This window comes from Podarcis bocagei (genome assembly GCF_964188305.1).
Source record: "Podarcis bocagei genome assembly, chromosome: 15".
NCBI classification, from domain to species: Eukaryota; Metazoa; Chordata; class Lepidosauria; order Squamata; family Lacertidae; genus Podarcis; species Podarcis bocagei.
This window is the reverse complement of record NC_138141.1, coordinates 38997139-39014524: the sequence shown is the minus strand read 5'-3', so window position 1 is coordinate 39014524 and position 17386 is coordinate 38997139. Positions and strand designations below refer to the sequence as shown.

The window sequence follows — 17386 nt, the reverse complement described above, 5'->3', positions numbered from 1 at the left end:
ATCCAAATAAAGCGTGTGAGGGGTGCTCCATGCAGGGGCCTGTATGCATGATGGCTCAATGCAGGAAGAATTGCATGAATCAGGGCACTGGATACACAGAGCTCCCCCATGGGGGAGGAGAAGGGCACCCACCCACTTCATGGACTGCTGACGATGCTTGGCTGAGTGTCTGAACTGGGGGGGGGGGGAGAGGGCACCCTAAACACTGGTGCTTTAAATATGCCAGAGGAAAAAAATCACCTCAAACCAGCAATACCTTTCCAGTAAGCTCTGCCCCAATGGCTCCCTTCCCTATAAGTGGATTTCCCAAAGCTGCCACCTCCATCAAACTGAATGGGGAAGCCTGCCCACGAAATCCATACATGCTCGGAATCGTAACAGAAATGTGGTATTGATAGTGAAACTTGTGCATTGGAAGAGTTTGTTACAAGATGCAGACCGTCATGCCAATGCGACCCAGGTCCTGATTCATCAGTAACATAATAAGCAGAAAGTGAAATGTTGTCAAGGTGGGTGTAAAGGCTTGGTTTATATGGAGGGTTGCAATGTCCTCAACAATTGCGTGGTTTTAATAACGGTCTGGCTAACGTTTGGCACATGGGCACGGCCCATGACGGTTACCAGGTAGAGCCTCTTTGGTGATAGTCCCACAGCTGCGGAACTCCCTCCCAAAGGAGATAAGATAGGCCCCTTCTACAATGCCATTCAGGTAGGCGGCGGTCAATACATTCTTTTTCCTGCCAAACTTTTAGTTCGTGTTGTGGCCTGTTGGGAGGCTGGTTTCATTTGCTTTATCTTGGCTTCTCTCAATGCTCTCCAGTTGTAATTACAGAAGTGTTTTCACTGTTGTAACCTGCCTTGGGGAACCTTTCAGGGCTGAAAGGAGGTATATAAATGTTTCTATAAATATGAACGAAGAAACATACAGCCCCAACTCCCAGGCTAATATCGCCCTGTGATCCTCGGATTGAAAGGTAGTATAGCAATTTAGTAAATAAAAAATAAAAATAAAATAAATGTTTCCCCACCAAAATTAAAAGCATAGGCCCTTGCTCCAGGGAGGGGTCATCTGCCTGTGGATTGTAATTAGTAGAGTACCCTTACGAGATGCACAAGAGGCCAGAGTGGGGAGTAAGGACAGAATTCTCTACATCCAACAGCCAGCCTTATGAAGTGTGGTTTAAAGATCCACGAACACACAAATTCTTATGTTATGAACCACCCTGAGAGTATAGGGTGGTATACTCTTTTAATAAATAATAATAATTGTGTGTACGGCAGTGCTGCAATCACAGGAACCAACTACAAACTTCCGCAGGGGTGCAGACCTCCCCCCCTCAAATCTGTTCAGCAGTGAGAGATCAATAAATATACACTGAACTGATGTCTTGGTGGTTTAGACATTTAACATTCATACATCTTACGACACAGGTGTGTCTTCGCTTTAGTAGTCACTTAAGTCATCTTGCAAGTGTGCCCTGAGTGATATTGCTCTAATCATCAAAATATTGAAGCCAATTACTTCCATTTGTCATTCCCCCTCTGTAATGAATCAGGCCTGAGTGCCATTAACATGAAGCTGACTCCATTGCTCTTAAATACACTTCACTATCAATGCTATTCCCTTTGATGGAAATGGCTGCAAATGGAATGCTGCCCCTGAGCCGAAAAGGCTGCTTTGTCAATGGAAACCACTTCTGCACATCAACAGACGGTTTCCTTGAGGGAGCACTAGGGTAGATCTGCAAGTGCAGAGATTTTTTTTTTCAAAAAGAGACAAGAAATATATACAGGGCACCATACTGCTCTTTAAACTTGCCATATATGTTGGTGTTAATTTCAGGGTTAGAATTTTCTTTTTTTTCTTTTTTGGTATCACAAAGTTAATCTGTTCTTTAAAAAAGAAAAAAAAAATCCAAAAAAACAAAACAAAAACAAAAAACAAAAAAACCAACCAAATGATATCAAGCAGAGAAATTGGCTGACACTCAGGTTCAGCTGTGATGGGACACTCTGATTAAAACAGGACAACAGTGAAGATCAGACTTAATCTGGCAGAACCCTTGTCCTTTCTGTGGGAAAAATGATCATCTCTTTTTAAAATTAAACTGGAACCAAATGGGCCCAAAGTGCAGGTAAGGGAAGAGGGAATCTGTCTATTCTTCTTCAAATAATAAATGGAATCCTTTTCAGAAAAGGATTTTAAAAAGTAAAGGGGGGAAAAAATCCCTTTGCTATCTTTGAGCAAACCAACCCTTGGACTTTCCCTAAATACAACGATAAACTGCTACGGGTGAATCCTTTGTAGCCCCGCAAGCAGTGCCAGTTTGCATGGAACGGAGTTCTCCAAACATCCCACTTTGGACCCTAAGTAATTCAGTCTCCCCCCCACCCCCGCCAAAGTCTATTACGGTTGTGTGTGTTGCTGCTTGACAGCACTTCCCCCACCTCTGGGACCTTTTGTTTTGTGTCGGTTTGAAGAGGCCTATAGCTAATGAGTGTAGAAATTTTCATGTCAAAGAACAAGCTTCATCATGAGAGAGCTGAATAAAACAGTTACCTCCAAGTTGTTTGCTACATGTCTCAACGTGTACAATCTGGCTGGGGAATTTGGGCCCAATCGTGTTGTCTCCAATTGCCCCCACCGCCACCCCCAGTGCAATAACCCAGTTAATATTAGCAAGAACAAACGGCCGGATAAACGCACAAGACAGTACACAGAGATGAGCAAGCAAGATAGATTGGGGAGCAATAAAACCCACTGAAAGCAGCAGTCTACCCTTTGTCCTTGCTTTGTATTTAGGGTTCAGAATGGCTTCAGGCACAACCAAGGTATCAGCCAACAAGCAAATACAGCAAAAGAGAGGCACTGGTAAGTCTTAGCAGCCCACTCATGATTTCACTCAATTATGCCAAAGGGATAATTCACTTTCCCCTAAATTGGAATGCTAGGATATAATAGCGGCTTAACTACTTCCCCTAGCAGGAGGGGCACTGGAGAACAGAGTGGAAGGAAGTGGAGCTTTTTATAGGTGGGCACACATTTCTCATGAAACTGGAGCCAGAGTTTGCAGCAGGTAACAAAAGATGGAACAATATTCACGCTCAAAGAGCAAAAAGTATTTTTAAAGATGTCTGCAAAAGGTTATACTCTTCAGAGAGCCATTCCAATTTATGCCAAGGTGGAACACCCCTGATTTAGATTGCACTCCTAAAACTGCAACTGACTTCAAACGATGGTGCAATTTAGACATCATGCCATGTCGCCGTTTGTGCTAACCCTAGTTTAGAGCCAAAACCTTGGTATGAGCTTCCAAACATACTAGCAGACCATAGTTTAGAACAGCTTGTCTGCTGTTGTATTCTGCCACTCAGCTTCCTAAGTCCATCAAATCACTCTCATCTCCCTTTTGGTACAGCTTCTGGAGGTCAAATAATGGCTATCAATATCACACCAAACCAGAGTTAGCACAAAATCCAGTTTGTAAATCAACTTCTGTCATTGTATCAGATTCTGGTTTGTTGGCCAATTGCAAACTATGGTTTTGTCAATTCAAACATCACACCAGAACCATCCTTAAGCACCCCAACCATATTTTAGTGAGATGTCTGAACTACGAAGTAACTGGGGAGAACTATTTTTCTAGCATCCAGGTCCAGCTGACCAGACTTGGCACCTAAAAATGGCCCGAGAGAAGGCAAACTGCACTGCTCACCCTATTCTGTATAATACTAGACCTGTTCGCATTGGTCAGATCTGGAGTGCCACCATTTCAAAGGGCAGGGACACACACTATAGTTCCCTTTTCTCAAGAGACAGATGAATAAACGGAACTTACTAAATAGCTGAATGCTAAGCTGATTTGTAGGAGGTTGATCCATAGATCAAAGTTTGATAGAGCATTCCTAAACACCATAATTTGGAATCCTTGCTGATATTAATGGATATGTGGTTTCTTGCTTTGGATTGGGCCACCACTGAGAGTAACTTACTCACTGCATTCATCCCAAACATTAAAGTTGGAGATGCAGGTTGCTGCCCTAACAAGTTGAGGAATTAACAGGTGTGTGTATATGTGGGTGTGAGTGTGGTTGCGTTGTTAGCCCAGTGCAAACTGTGGAGAAATGAAAACTTTTGTTGTCCTTGACATTTTCATAAAAGGTCCAGTTGACAGCTCCCAGTAGGGTGGACTTTGTACTGGATGGATCCGCAAAGACCATCTGGTCTTACAGCCTATGCTCTGCTCTGAGTCTTATGGGCTCTGCTTGTAGTATTTGGTTTTGTTTGGTGGGTATCCCCGCACCCCCAGATCACTGTGAGAAAAGTCAGAGAAAGGGATGGACAGCTGCAGCCACATAGAATACCGACAGAGCTTTTACCTGGCCCTGCATTCTGAAGGTATGCCATGTAGCCGCCTCTTCCACGGCCCCCCCTACCTGATCCTCTTGCTGCTGCCACTGCCGCTGCTACTGGTCCGTAGGCTGCTGCCGGAAAACCTGGCCGTGGGGAAAAACAAGAAGGGGTAAGAGGAAAGGTGCAACGGACAGCCAGTGTTTACAACGGCCACAACAAAAGAGGCAGGTTAAGGGCGAGTATGAGCGGGAACAACTGTGTGTGTGTATTTATGAGAGAGCATTGACTGCAGAGGAGTTTGGGTGGGTCTTAAGAGTGGAAGCGCTTTGATGCCATTCCCTTTCTCCTGCAAGGTAAAAGTGGCAGCTGCCCATGGGACATAATAATGGAGAAATTCTGAGCAATTCAGCACAGTTGTGAATGGGCAGCCAGTGGTCCTGCCAAAGCAGAGCCTATATTTCTTCCTATTTTGTGCAAAAATTCAAAATCAACGTGTGAGTGGATCTTCCATTGAAGCAGCACAAAATGAAACTCCCGGGTCAAAGCAGAAGGCAGGCGGTGAGCCTTAGGTCCAGTGGTTTTGGCTGGAGGAGAAAAGTGCTTGAAGGGATGAGTGTGGTGGGGGGGGAGGAGGAAGCAAGCTTCAACTCCTGCCAAGCCCTGCACTCTTTTGCAATGAATATCAAAGCCCCCACCAGGTCCAGCATCAATACAAAGCACACTCTGGCAGCTATATATATGGAACCCTGCTGAGTGAGGGACATCCTTTTAGCCCTCCACAATGCTCTGAATGGAGGCTATGGAAGGGGCACTGTGGGAAACAAAAATGGAAGCTCCCCCAGACACAACTGCCTGGTACTCATCAGAGTGCTGCTGCTGTGTGTCGCTGCCACCAGGTAAGGCTACAGGGAGGTCACTGATGTGGGAGGGAGGGCAAAAGGCCCATCATTGTTGAGGGTTCCTCTCATACCTAGAGCTGGTCCAGTGCCCTGCTTAGATGTGAATGAGGAAGACTCCTGAATATGGCTACCCTGAGATAGGTCCACTGAGACAGGGCAGGGCAGAAGGTTGTGAGGAAGGCAATTCTACAAGCCAAGAGTCTGTAAGTGCTGGCAGTCAAGTCAAGGATCTGTAGAACAGCAGTTGGGGCTGCACGACAGGGACCAGCCACCATTGAGGAGGAGGAGCTTCTCAAAAGCAATAAGGAGCTGGTAATCAAAGGGCTGCAGGGACAAGGAGATGCTGGGAGGGTTTTCTGCCCTTTGTCAAATTTTGTCCAGGGATGCTGCTGCAGTCCTCTGAGCTTGGGTTCAGAAACAAGCTCAAATGAGGGGCGAGCTTTTAAAAGCCCTCAATTTCCCCCCTGGCTTTAATCAGAATGTGAGCTTGCTTCTCTCCTGTCTATTCGTACCTACGGGACCGCCTCTCCCGGTATGCCCCACAGAGAGCCTCAAGGTCCATAAATAGCAACACCCTAGTGGTCCCGGGCCCTAAGGAAGTTAGATTGGCTTCAACCAGAGCCAGGGCCTTTTCAACTCTGGCTCCGGCCTGGTGGAATGCTCTGCCTCATGAGACCAGGGCCCTGCAGGATCTGATTTCTTTCCGCAGGGCCTGTAAGACAGAGTTGTTCTGCCTGGCCTTTGGCTTGGAGCCAATTTGATTCCCTCCCTCTCTTTCTTTTTTCCTTTCCTTCTCCTCCTGTGATGAGGCTACATTTTAATATTTTAATGTTTCAATATTTTAATGTATTTTAATTTTGTTTTTAAGTTGTAATCATTCAACTTGTTTTTATTATTGCTTGTAAGCCGCTCTGAGCCTGGCCTTTGCTGGGGAGGGTGGGGTATAAATAAAAATTATTATTATTACTATTATTATTGCTGCCAGCCATCTCAGAACATACTCTCCTCCCTTCCCTTCCACTGACAGGGGTGGATCTTGGTAATACGATGCCTTGGGCGAGGCCAAAATTTGACACTGCCCTTGTGCCGCCTTCCCAAAATCTGGTGGGTGAGGTGCCTGGCTTTGGGAAGGAGGCAGGAGGGTTCTGGCAGGGTCCCAGAGTCCTCCTGTCTCCTTCCCAAAGCTGGGCAAGCACTTACTAGGCTTTGGAAAGGAGGCTGGAAGGCACCCCCTCAGCTTGGCGCCCTGTGTGGGGGAACCGGTTGTGCTGCCCTAAGTCCACTTCGGCCACTGAAGTTGTAGCAGCGGCAGCAGCAGCAAAAGTTGCAAGTACATGGAGCGAAGAGAAGAGAGGGTTTTCACCCTCTCTCATTACTTCTGCCATCCAGTTGGAGCAGCCTTCTGGGAAAGAAGACAGCATAGGAGATGTAGTTGTCTTGCCCCTACAGAATCCATATACCCACCCATATTTGATCTTAAATGAGGGCAGTGGCTCTTCAGAGAACTACATCTGTCACAGTTCCCCATGGGCCGGTAGGTTGTTAGCTAACATGTTGGTCTGCTTTCACTGCTGCTACCATTACTTCAAAATGAAGATCATGAAACTGGGAGCGTGTGGGGAGACCTTTAAAGGAAGGAGAAGACAGAAAGGCCAATAATTTCTCTGAGCCCTCAGAGTGGCTCAGAAAAATCACCAAGTTCCTTCCATTTTTCCAAAGAACTCAAGTAATTTCAGAGTTAATTTGATGTGAGCTTTGGAGAACTCTAATTTGTATTGCCAATTTTGGTTGTGATGACAAAAGACAGGAGGCACTCTTAGCCAGTGATTACGCTGCTCATAGTTCCTCATTATGAAGACAACCATATGGAGGCCAGAGGCAAAGAAAATAAAAAGAGGATTCGGAAAGCAGAGGAAAAGATAAGAGAGAGAAAAAGAGATCCAAATAACTCAGCCAACTACAAGCCTGCTAGCTCTAGTTCTATCACCGTAGCTACATGTATTGCTAACAGGGAAAAACTGAATAGAAGTGAGAGGCTAAAGTGTCTCTAAACTACTGCAAAATATGAATTAAGAGAGACATACTTGCATTTAAATATGGTAATAGGGCTGTTGGAGGAAAAAAAACATTCCAGGTAAATAAATGCAGCTGTCCTCAGAGCCCGTCCCCCATACACAAAACATCTGCTCAAAGAAAAGCTAGGTCCCATTTTCATTAAATGCAGAGGTTAATTGGCATGCTCTTCGATTGTGGTGCAGTGGCTGGGCAAGGTTGCAGTGGCTGGGCAAGAAAGAAAAGAGAAACTGCTTGCAGAGACTAGACCCAAGCAAGTGCAGAAACTAAATCATTTTCAATATGTCCACACCTGGCTGCCATGTCAGCTGGGGTGGGCATGCGGGACACCTATCAAGTATACCTGCTTCCAGAGACTGCCACACCCCAGATCTAGCGATCATGTTTTCTTATGACATTTGTGTACAACATCAGGCTGAACAGTAGAGGGATAGGATAGGTGTCAGTAACAGCAGGAATGGAAGACGGAGGAAGTTTGTCTGGATGTTTGCTACTGAAAGGCAAAGATGTGTAGCAATTTAACAGATTACTTTCTGGACCGAACAACTGGAAGCTAAAGGAAGTTTTCCTTTGTCCCTTCCAACAAATCCTTGGCCAGTCATAGCACCAGCCCCTCAGCTTGCCTATACAACAGCTCTGCTTCCTAGTTGCCATGATGCCATTTGGGGGTCGTGTAGTGTAGCCAAAGGTAGATTGGGGCAGGAGCCTTGATTATTTTTAACAGTGACTCAGATTCTCTGCTCCTCATAGACCTCTGCCTGAGACATTTCATCACCCAAAAGGAGGCACAACACATCCCAAGACTCCTCTACGATACCAGCCTCGGAGTACACCTTTCAGTTTGCATTTATAGACTTCTTACTTTTTTAATGTTTTCCTCTGAGGATCTGAGAGCAGCAGACATGGGTCTTCCTTTGGTCTCCATACACCTTTCACTTATACCCTGTGAGGTAGGTTAGTCTAAGATATGGAAACTCTGCTTGAGGTCACTTAGTAAAGTTCATGATGGTTTGAACACAGGCCTCACTTGTCTATTTATTGCCCTATCCTTGCCTTTATACACTGCTTTGTACACCCTTGCACACCTAAGAATACAGCTGCTCCAAATGTGTTGCACACTTCCTTGTGCAGTTCTTACTATGAGACAAACTGTTTTTATGAAAGTAGATAGCACCCACTTCGCTACAGAACGCTTCTTTCAATTATTATTTCCTAGTGTGATACCATCACCTGCATTTTGCAACTCCAAGGAGTTAAAATCTTGGTGTAGTGAATGGGTACTGCCCATAACAGCTGTATCTGCACTCCCACCAAATAATTAAGCTTTAGATGCTCTCCAAATAAGCAGTGTAGCTGTTGGTATTTGTGGCACTCTGAAACCATCATCAAAGCTTAATATGAAATATGGTGCTAACCTTCCAAAATCATGGAGTGCTTGGCTGGATAGCACATTTATTAAATGCTGCTTAAGAACCAGGGAAGCATCATGCTTTTAATAGAATGGCAAGGCACAATATGGCACATAATATGTAATATGAAGATTCCTCCAGATGTTTTGGATGACAACTCCTCTCATCCTGTGAGCTGCCCGGCTCCGTTCAATGTGTACTAGGGTACAAAGCTCTAAATGACCTGGGACCAAAGTACCATCCATTTCAAAATTTTCAACGGGGGGGGGGTCTTGCTTGTGGTCTCATCAATAGGAATAGCATGGGGGACAAGGACACAAGATAAGGCACTCTTAGTGGGGGCACCCCAGCTGTGGATCACCCTAAGGCGTTTTCTGCATTCAGAAACACATAGAAGACTTTCATTATAATTGTCAATGTTAATCCAGGTTTTTGGCTAATAGCTTTATGGAGTTTTTATACCACAGTTTGCAATACATTAAAGTTATATTTCAAATGGTAAATGCTATTATTGTGAACCGCCCTGGGTTCACCTTGGGAAGACATTGTACATTTGAAACCATAAATAAATCCCTGGCCATTGGGCCATGCTGGGTAAGGTTGATGGGAGTTATAGCACCATGTTGCTCCTCTTGCGGCACAGGCTGGAAGAATATAAATCAGAGATATAGTTCGGAGATCAGGCTTGAGGGTGGTAGTCAAATGTTTTCCCAAGTCTGGCTTCTTGCCTTTACTTGGGGAAGGAAAGAAACCTTGTAGGCCACCCTCAGCATGATTTCAGGTGTTCCTTTCAATAAAATTAAGAATGTTATGACTGGAGTCATCAGGAAAGGCTGGGGCCTACAGCAAGAAAGGACACAATTTGGTTTGAGCTACATTCCCTTCCCTAACCCAATGGATCCAGGGGCACAGGCTGCCGTACTAGGGTGTGTTGAATTTTTCAACTTTCAAATTCCACTTGGTAAGTAAAATGTGTGTAAAATTGCACAGAAATCATTAAAAATGATTGCAAAGTACTTGCAGTTAGATATTATTATTATTGTTGTTGTTGTTTTGTTGTTGTTGTTGTTGTTGTTGTTGTTGTTATTATTATTATTATTATTATTATTATTATTATTATTATTATTGAACGCAGTTTATGTGCTTATTTGACAAATGTAGACCTACCAAGCTAAATGTTATCCAATCACAAAAATAGTAACAAATTTAATTCCTTACACCCAAGAACATATTTTAAAGACGCCTCTGAAGAAATTTGCAAAAATTAAGTTTTATCCCCAAAATGCCATGCCCTACAGCCATACCTCATCTTGAGCGCATTCCTTTTATGAACCATGATGTTCTTCTCAAATCAATTCAAATGCTGCACTCAAAAACTCAGATGCTACTTTATTTTTTAATATGTCTTTCGGACAATTTTGTAAAAAAATTGCCACAAACTTGAAAGCCACTATCCCACATCAACGACATCTGTATGCTATGGGTTTTCCACCCAAATACTAACGCATAGCATGGCACAACCAGATTTTACACTCTATCGGACATAAGAAGGTTTTTTTGGGGGACACAATTTCCAAGCACTCAAAAAACAGCATCTTGTTTCTAGGAAAATATACCTCTCCCCCAGATACGACATGTGTAAATGTTGCTGCTGTCACTTCAAGGCTGGCCCTCAAAGGATGGGAAGCAGAGCCAGTACTGATCAAGAACTTCCCTCCTACAGATCCTGTGCTGTGCCAGCTTATTAAAGTTTGAAGGAGGACACCTGAGACTCCATTGCAACCTGGTGTGTTATCCAAAGGCCCAGACACTCCTGTCCCTGCTGAACAGATCTCTCAAGCTCCTTTGTCTGTGTTGCACTTCTAATTGCCTAGAGAAAAACAAGACGCCAGAGCCATTCAAAAGCACTAAAGTGGATTTAGGCATTCCAATTAGCGGATATTTTACAATTAATGTTTTGAATGGGCTCCAGCGCTGCCCAAGAAAGCCCCCAGGATTCCGATCAATTTCATGCTGCCTTTATTTGTCAGCGAGAGCTAAAGCCGGCATTTAGAGTTCAATTTTTCACAGATAATATTCTACCCCCCCCCCCATGCTTCCTGCATCAATAGGTTCCCTAACTACTTGAACAGCCATGTTGAGGAGAAGGACACATCTGGTTTTGACGAAGAAGCCCTTAGGCCCCAATTTGGTGAGAGGCTCTGTTCGAGCAAGTGCTTTCTCCACAGCGCAAACAACATCATGAGGGGAAGGCAAGCAGTCTTTCGGACAGATTATTATTATTAACATTATTAATTCACTTCTGACCTCACATTTAATTTGACAGGTTTAAAAGAACTTGAACAGCGTAATGCTCGCCTGGTGGTATGCTGTTGCTTTTCAAGAAGAACTGTAAAAAAAATATCTTCTTTTGGACTATTTAATAAACATTATTAATTGACTGTTGTCTTTGTCCATGGAGTTTTCTTGGCAGGGATACTGGAGTGGCTTGCCGGTTCCTGCTCCAGGTGGATCACGTTTGGTCAAAACTCTCCACTATGACCTATCCATCTTGGGTGCCCTGCTCGGCATAGTTCATAGCTTCTCTGAGTTATTCAAGCCCCTTCACCATGGGAAGGCAGTGATCAGTAGTGATGTATGGAAGTGAGAGCTGGACCATAAAGAAGGCTGATCGCTGTAGAATTGATACTTTTGAATGATGGTGCTGGAGGAAACTCTTGAGAGTCCCATGGACTGCAAGAAGATCAAACCTATCCATTCTGAAGGAAATCAGCCCTGAGTGCTCACTGGAAGGACAGATCCTGAAGCTGAGACTCCAATACTTTGGCCACCTCATGAGAATAGAAGACTCCCTGGAAAAGACCCTGATGTTGGGAAAGATGGAGGAGAAGGGGATGACAGAGGACGAGATGGTTGGATAGTGTTCTCGAAGCTACCAGCAAGAGTTTGACCAAACTGCGGGAGGCAGGGGAAGACAGGAATGTCTGGTGTGCTCTGGTCCATGGGGTCACGAAGAGTCGGACACGACTAAACAACAACAACAAATTAACTGACTCCCTGATTTAAACAAATGCTCAAGTATGCCATTGAAACCACCAAGACTGACTGTGCTGAACTTTGGCTGGGTGGTGTCTGGTGTTTCTTGAGCTGAAGGGGTTCTTACAGGTCATCTAATCTGATCTGCTGCTGGAGGAAGGTGGTCAAGAGCTACAGGTCTCCTCTAGGAAACCTCCAGTGAAGGAAAGCCCATCACCCCTTTATGTGTGTTATGAGGTCACTTTTTTATCAGCTTGTTTGAGGGAGTGGCAATTTAATAATTCTATTCTTTTAAAAGCCCAACAAACAGGGGACTGAACAAAAGCACTAGATTGCTGGCTCCAAAAAGGCAAAACACCTGTATGGCATTAAAACTTACCTTGCCATTATGTTCTCAAACAGGGATTAAATGTGATGACAAAGGTTTCATTCAGACAGGCTTGGGCTTCAGGAGGAAAAATGGAAAGAGCAAATCATTTTTACGCGTGCCCAATTTAAGTGCCAAGTCTGTGGCTTAGTTCGGATTGACCTTTAGTGACCAATAGGCTTGAAGGGAATTAAGCTAAGTGATGTACTGAATTCACAGCCTAAGGCCTTTCATAGGTGCCACATGAAAAGAAACCAGAAGAGACAACGCTCAGGAAAGTGTTCTAAAAGTTCATCTAAAGGAAGATGCACAATGATGAGGAAAGCACCAACAGTATCATTGGTTTTATCCTTTTAAAAAGCACTTCCCCTCCCTTTGCAGAATATGTAGTCTTCAAAATACAAGTCTGTGGTTAGGTTCATACAATACCTAGGTCAAAATATTGTAAAGCCAAGAATTCAACAACTGTCTTCAGGTTGAACATAGAGAAATAAAGCAAAAGGAAATTTTGATAACCTTTCCCCCCCCAAACATAGTTTCCAATCCCTTTGATCAGCCTGGAAAAAGAGTTAAGAGGCTCCCAGCTGTTCCTGCAAATAGAGACTCTCTTTCATGATTCCTTTAACTGGGCCAGGCTGAGGCTACGTTTGGAAAAGGCAAAAGCAGGAAATGTCTGGGGTGAAATATTATTATGAGCAATTTACTTTAAAAACTTGTATATTGATTTACAATCCTTGGGTGAACATGAAATACCACTGCTGGTTTCTTTCTCCCCCAGATCAGTAATCCACACAGCTCCAGAAGAGCTGTAAATTTTTACGGATGTAATATTAAAACTGCCACTGCAAGAGTTATAACTAATAACTATGGCGTGTGATGCATGCACTCCCCACAGAAGTTACCCATGTAACACAAGGACTGTGACTATGCTTTAACACACAGAACCCTTGCCTCTTCCATCCCAACTATCATCTACAGAGATAGGTAGCTGTTCACATGGTAGAGAAGGGAAACAAAGGTCAGGAAGGCATGAATTTGATCAAAACTCTCCAGATAATTCATAGCTGAGCTACAATTCAAAATCTGGTTTTCTCAGGTTTGACTACAAACATGTTGCTGGAAGAGCTTCACTATGGAGTGGTACAGAAATGTAAATAAACAAATGAAATCCTCACTGGATCATGGTGCCTCTAAAGCAGGACTAGGTGTACTCCAGATGTTTTTGGACTACAAATCCCATGAGCCTGTGCCAACATGGCTGTGCTCGCTGGGACTGATGGGCACCAGGAGGGGCAAAGTTAAACTAGAGAGTCAGAGGATGCCTGCAAGGTCTGCATTTTGGCAATCAATGAATACTCAAGCCTGAACCCAGTCAAAAATAGCTTGTGGAGGGTGAACCAGTTCTTTATCCAGCCCCTGGGCTGAAAAGGGGTTTCCCACCCCTGGTTTAGGGTTTTAAAGTTCAAACCCAGCACCTTCCACTGAGCCAAAAAGCCAACTAGTAGCTAATGAACTTGTTTCACAACTGGCATAATGCAATCTCCGGGGGCCTTCCCCAGTCAACATGGGGAGCTAAATACTGAACTAGTTTGGAGATTTGATAAGTCTTCAAGAGCAGCCCCACACTGAGAACGCTGCAAATCCAATCTGGATGTCACCAAAGCATGAATTACCATGGCTCTAGGTCAATGCTCTCTGGGAAAGAGTTCAATATTGGTCAAAGTCACTACTGGGGTATCTGGCATAAGAACATGGCTGACACTGAGTCAGACCATTGCGTCCAACCAAGTCACTATTTTTGACACTGACTGGCAGCAGCTCTCCAGGACTAGAGTGGGGTTTCTCCCAGTCTTCCCTTGAGATGCCAGGATTTGAACCTGGGACCTTTTGCACACAAAGCAGATATTCCTACCTGTGAGCTTATGCTCCTTCTTCAAAGAGCATTGCCAAACCCAAATCACAGATAAGCTGGAAACCAGTCTTTAGGGCAAGCTTTCCAAACTGTGTGTCGTGACACATTAGTGTGCCGGTTTCTTTGTATAGGCCTGTTGTGCGAACGCTCCCCACGCTCCTCCCAGGGCTGGAAAGGGGTTAGGTTAATCTCCAGTTTGCTAGTAAAACGGAATTACTATGTTGCAAAATGATGCGTATCTAAAAAAGCATGTCACCAACATGAAAAGTTTGGAAGCTCTGCTTTAGGGGAAGTACAACACTTTCCAATAAAGGTACATATCTCCAGCATCAGCCAGATTCCCAGCCAACAATACATGTGTCTTTTCAAATTTTAATCACACTCATCTAATTCATGGCTGACTTAAGGCCCCTATTTAGAATTCACAGTGTCTTCCCAGGGTCAGATGAAAGGGAGAGTTAGAATTGGGTATGACTGATCTACAGATGACGCCGCACTCCAGACACTGCACGTCTGGATGATCTCATCCAGCCATTTCATGAAATGTTAAATACCATGAGTGACACGATGGAACTTCTTGTTGCGTTCTGCAGCTGTATGTCACAGATGCACCCCATGGCAAGTCTCACTTTGGTCACAACCCAAAAAAGGATGCTGTCAACGCAAATCTTCCTAGTGCCCTGGTGAGTATTTGTTCCATTTCCCATTGAAACAAAAGTACACAAAGCCAGGAATGTTTTACAGAGATTATTAAAAGCACAACAGAGATGTCCATCGTTGCATCAAGAGAGACAGAATTCTACTAAAAAGTTCGGGGGGGGGAAGGAAGAGGTGGTTTAAAAACTTTTAAGTGTAATGAACTTGCCTGGGTAACTGGGTTTGATTGAAGATCCCACGGTAAGCACTAAAAATCCATAGAATCAAATATAGGCATTACTGGGAAGCACAGCAAGCTATAAACTAATTTAAGAAAAATTGCACGACCTCAAAATTTAATCCATTTCCCCCTCTCTTTCTCTCTCCAAAGAAATAGTTTAACCCTGTGCTTTAAAATGCCAAATAGAGGTATACAAACAGGGCAGCCTCTCCTGGGTGCTTCTGATGGAGTAATCCTATTAACATTTTTAACATCTGTCCAAGAGTGCTTTATTTTGACAGCCACGTTAAGTGTTTCCCTTTGTCTTTAAACGCTGCTCTAGATCAAGCTTATTAAAATATATTTCACCGGGTCAGGAAATTAGTGCATTTTGGGCTCAGTAGTGGCACGCATAATGAGGTCATCATTAGAGAGCCTACTCTGGTATTCCAGGCACAGGGGCTGACAAGAACAGAGGCCTCAAAAGAAGGGAGTGTGCAAGCAAGAATCCCCTGGGGTCTGGTTGGGTTGGGGGGGTTTTCTTCCCAGCCTCCACATCCTTTTCTCTTACCCTCTCACCCTCTCACTGGTAGATGGCCCATGGGGACTGAAAAGTAGTTGCCCAGGTTTTCCAGGTTTGAGGGAGAAAACAATTGGGAAGCATGTGGAGGTTCAGACTATGAAGAACTGTAGCCAAAAACGTGAAAATTCCTAACGGGTGGGGAAATCAATGCACAACTGCCAGAGCATAAATAGTACAGGTAGCCTAAATATTATTTAACATTGTTTTGTGGTGAACAGCTGGATAGAAAAGTTATCTGCTGCTGCCATTAACATTACTAGCCCACTGGCTCGCAGTTGCCTATATCAGATATTTGCAGCCTAAAACACCACCACCACACATTTTGGACCATTTCCCTGACCAGCTTTTTATGGTTCCCCATAACAGGTTGCCACTTAGCAAAGGGTCACTGGCACTTTGTTGATAGATTTTGCCCAACTTGCAATGCTCTTGGAAACTGCTCTATACATACACACCAGGCAACAGCAAACACTCAGAGTCACTGAGATGCCTTGGAAGCAAAACAGGCTGGCCATGTGATTCATTTGACCCCAGTCCTCCAGTGGGACAACCCTCTTTCCACTCGCCATGCACCCGTGCTTCCATTTGTGCTGCTTGGCTTCTGTGAATCATAGTTCATGGAAAGTCTCCCAGCAGCTGCACCTGTGGGTCCCTCCAAAGGAACTGTGAGAAGAAATGAGGGGTGGACTGTTCCTGGCCCCGTTTGGAATGGGCCAGATTAAAAAACATAAATTTAGAAATAAAGTCCAAAAATGTATATAAATGCATCCCTTTAAAATTCTGACCCTGCTTCAGATTCAAAGGAGCCACACACCTGCTAATAGCCTCTACACCAGGCTTCCTCAAACTCAGCCCTCCAGATGTTTTGAGACTACAACTCCCATCATCCCTGACGACTGGTCCTGCTAGCTAGAGATCATGGGAGTTGTAGGCCAAAAACACCTGGAGGGGCGAGTTTGAGGAAGCCTGCTCTACACTCTTGGGATGATAGCTGCAGCCCTTCCTTGTCTGGGCAACATTATGAAAGGGGGTACGAAGGAGGCAGCAAGGGCTTATGGGGAAAGGGACAAGATTTCCCAGTGCCTGGCATGCAGCCATTGGCAACATCCCACTTGCTAGAAGGAACTCCCTCCCTTCATTCCATCACACCTGGAGCATCAAGGAAGAAAAGTGAGTGAATGGGTTAGGAAAGAAGAACTTGAAATTCTTCCCTGGTGCAGATTTTTAACCAAACTGAAGATGAACTTTCAGGACTCAGATTGCTGGCCTCCTAATACTGACGTTCCAAGCCAGGTAATACAAAATCTGGAGACACTGCAAATTTCTAGATGTCGCTTGTAGGACATTTCCTGATTTGATCTGCAGATCAGTAGAAGACCCTCAGGATCAGACCCTGAGTGGATAGAGAAATGATGTGCAGCTGCTGCAAAGGAGCGAAGGCCCACATCTCCTCATCTCTCTTCCCAATCACCGAGACTGTCAATGAGAAGTGGGGCAAGTGGGGAAACCGGCCACAATGAATTCATGTTTCACATTTTGTGGTCACAGACATACAGCTCTGGCCAAAGAGAACTGTAAGAGCCAGCCTATGACACACAACCAGCAACAAATGCTTGATGCTAACTAGGCTGATTTAGGGCCCAGAACAGCCAGGCGTCTAAGATCAAAGCCTGCCACACAACAGTTTGATTTAGTGCAGAGATTTACTACCACCTTTTATTTCATGATAACCCTTTATATTATGAGCTTTTAATGATGTTGCATTTACAGCTACGGGAAATTTCCTATCAAGCTGCCAGGCAGCTATAAAAGGCTTAAGCAGAAAATGCTTGTAAAACCTCTTATTACCACCAATCCTGGGCATTTAGGGAAAACTTAACAAGCACTTACATGGGTA

General features: G+C 44.3%; 1 protein-coding gene across 37 annotated transcripts in view; it reads right to left on the bottom strand.

The window, feature by feature from the left end:
* Window positions 1–17386, bottom strand: part of MSI2 (musashi RNA binding protein 2) — a 430429-nt gene that overhangs the window by 44074 nt on the left and 368969 nt on the right. For 12 of the 37 annotated variants that reach the window (XM_081173058.1, XM_081173057.1, XM_081173063.1 and 9 more), the window contains 3 exons: window positions 14916–14954; window positions 7338–7361; window positions 4381–4497 (listed from right to left, as the gene is read on the bottom strand). The exons of 3 other annotated variants lie outside the window; for them this stretch is intronic. In XM_081173058.1, the coding sequence (XP_081029184.1) occupies window positions 4381–4497; window positions 7338–7361; window positions 14916–14954 (180 nt within the window). The remainder of the gene's footprint in view (window positions 1–4380; window positions 4498–7337; window positions 7362–14915; window positions 14955–17386) is intronic. 22 more of the 37 variants (XM_081173086.1, XM_081173061.1, XM_081173065.1 and 19 more) reach the window with 8 other exon arrangements.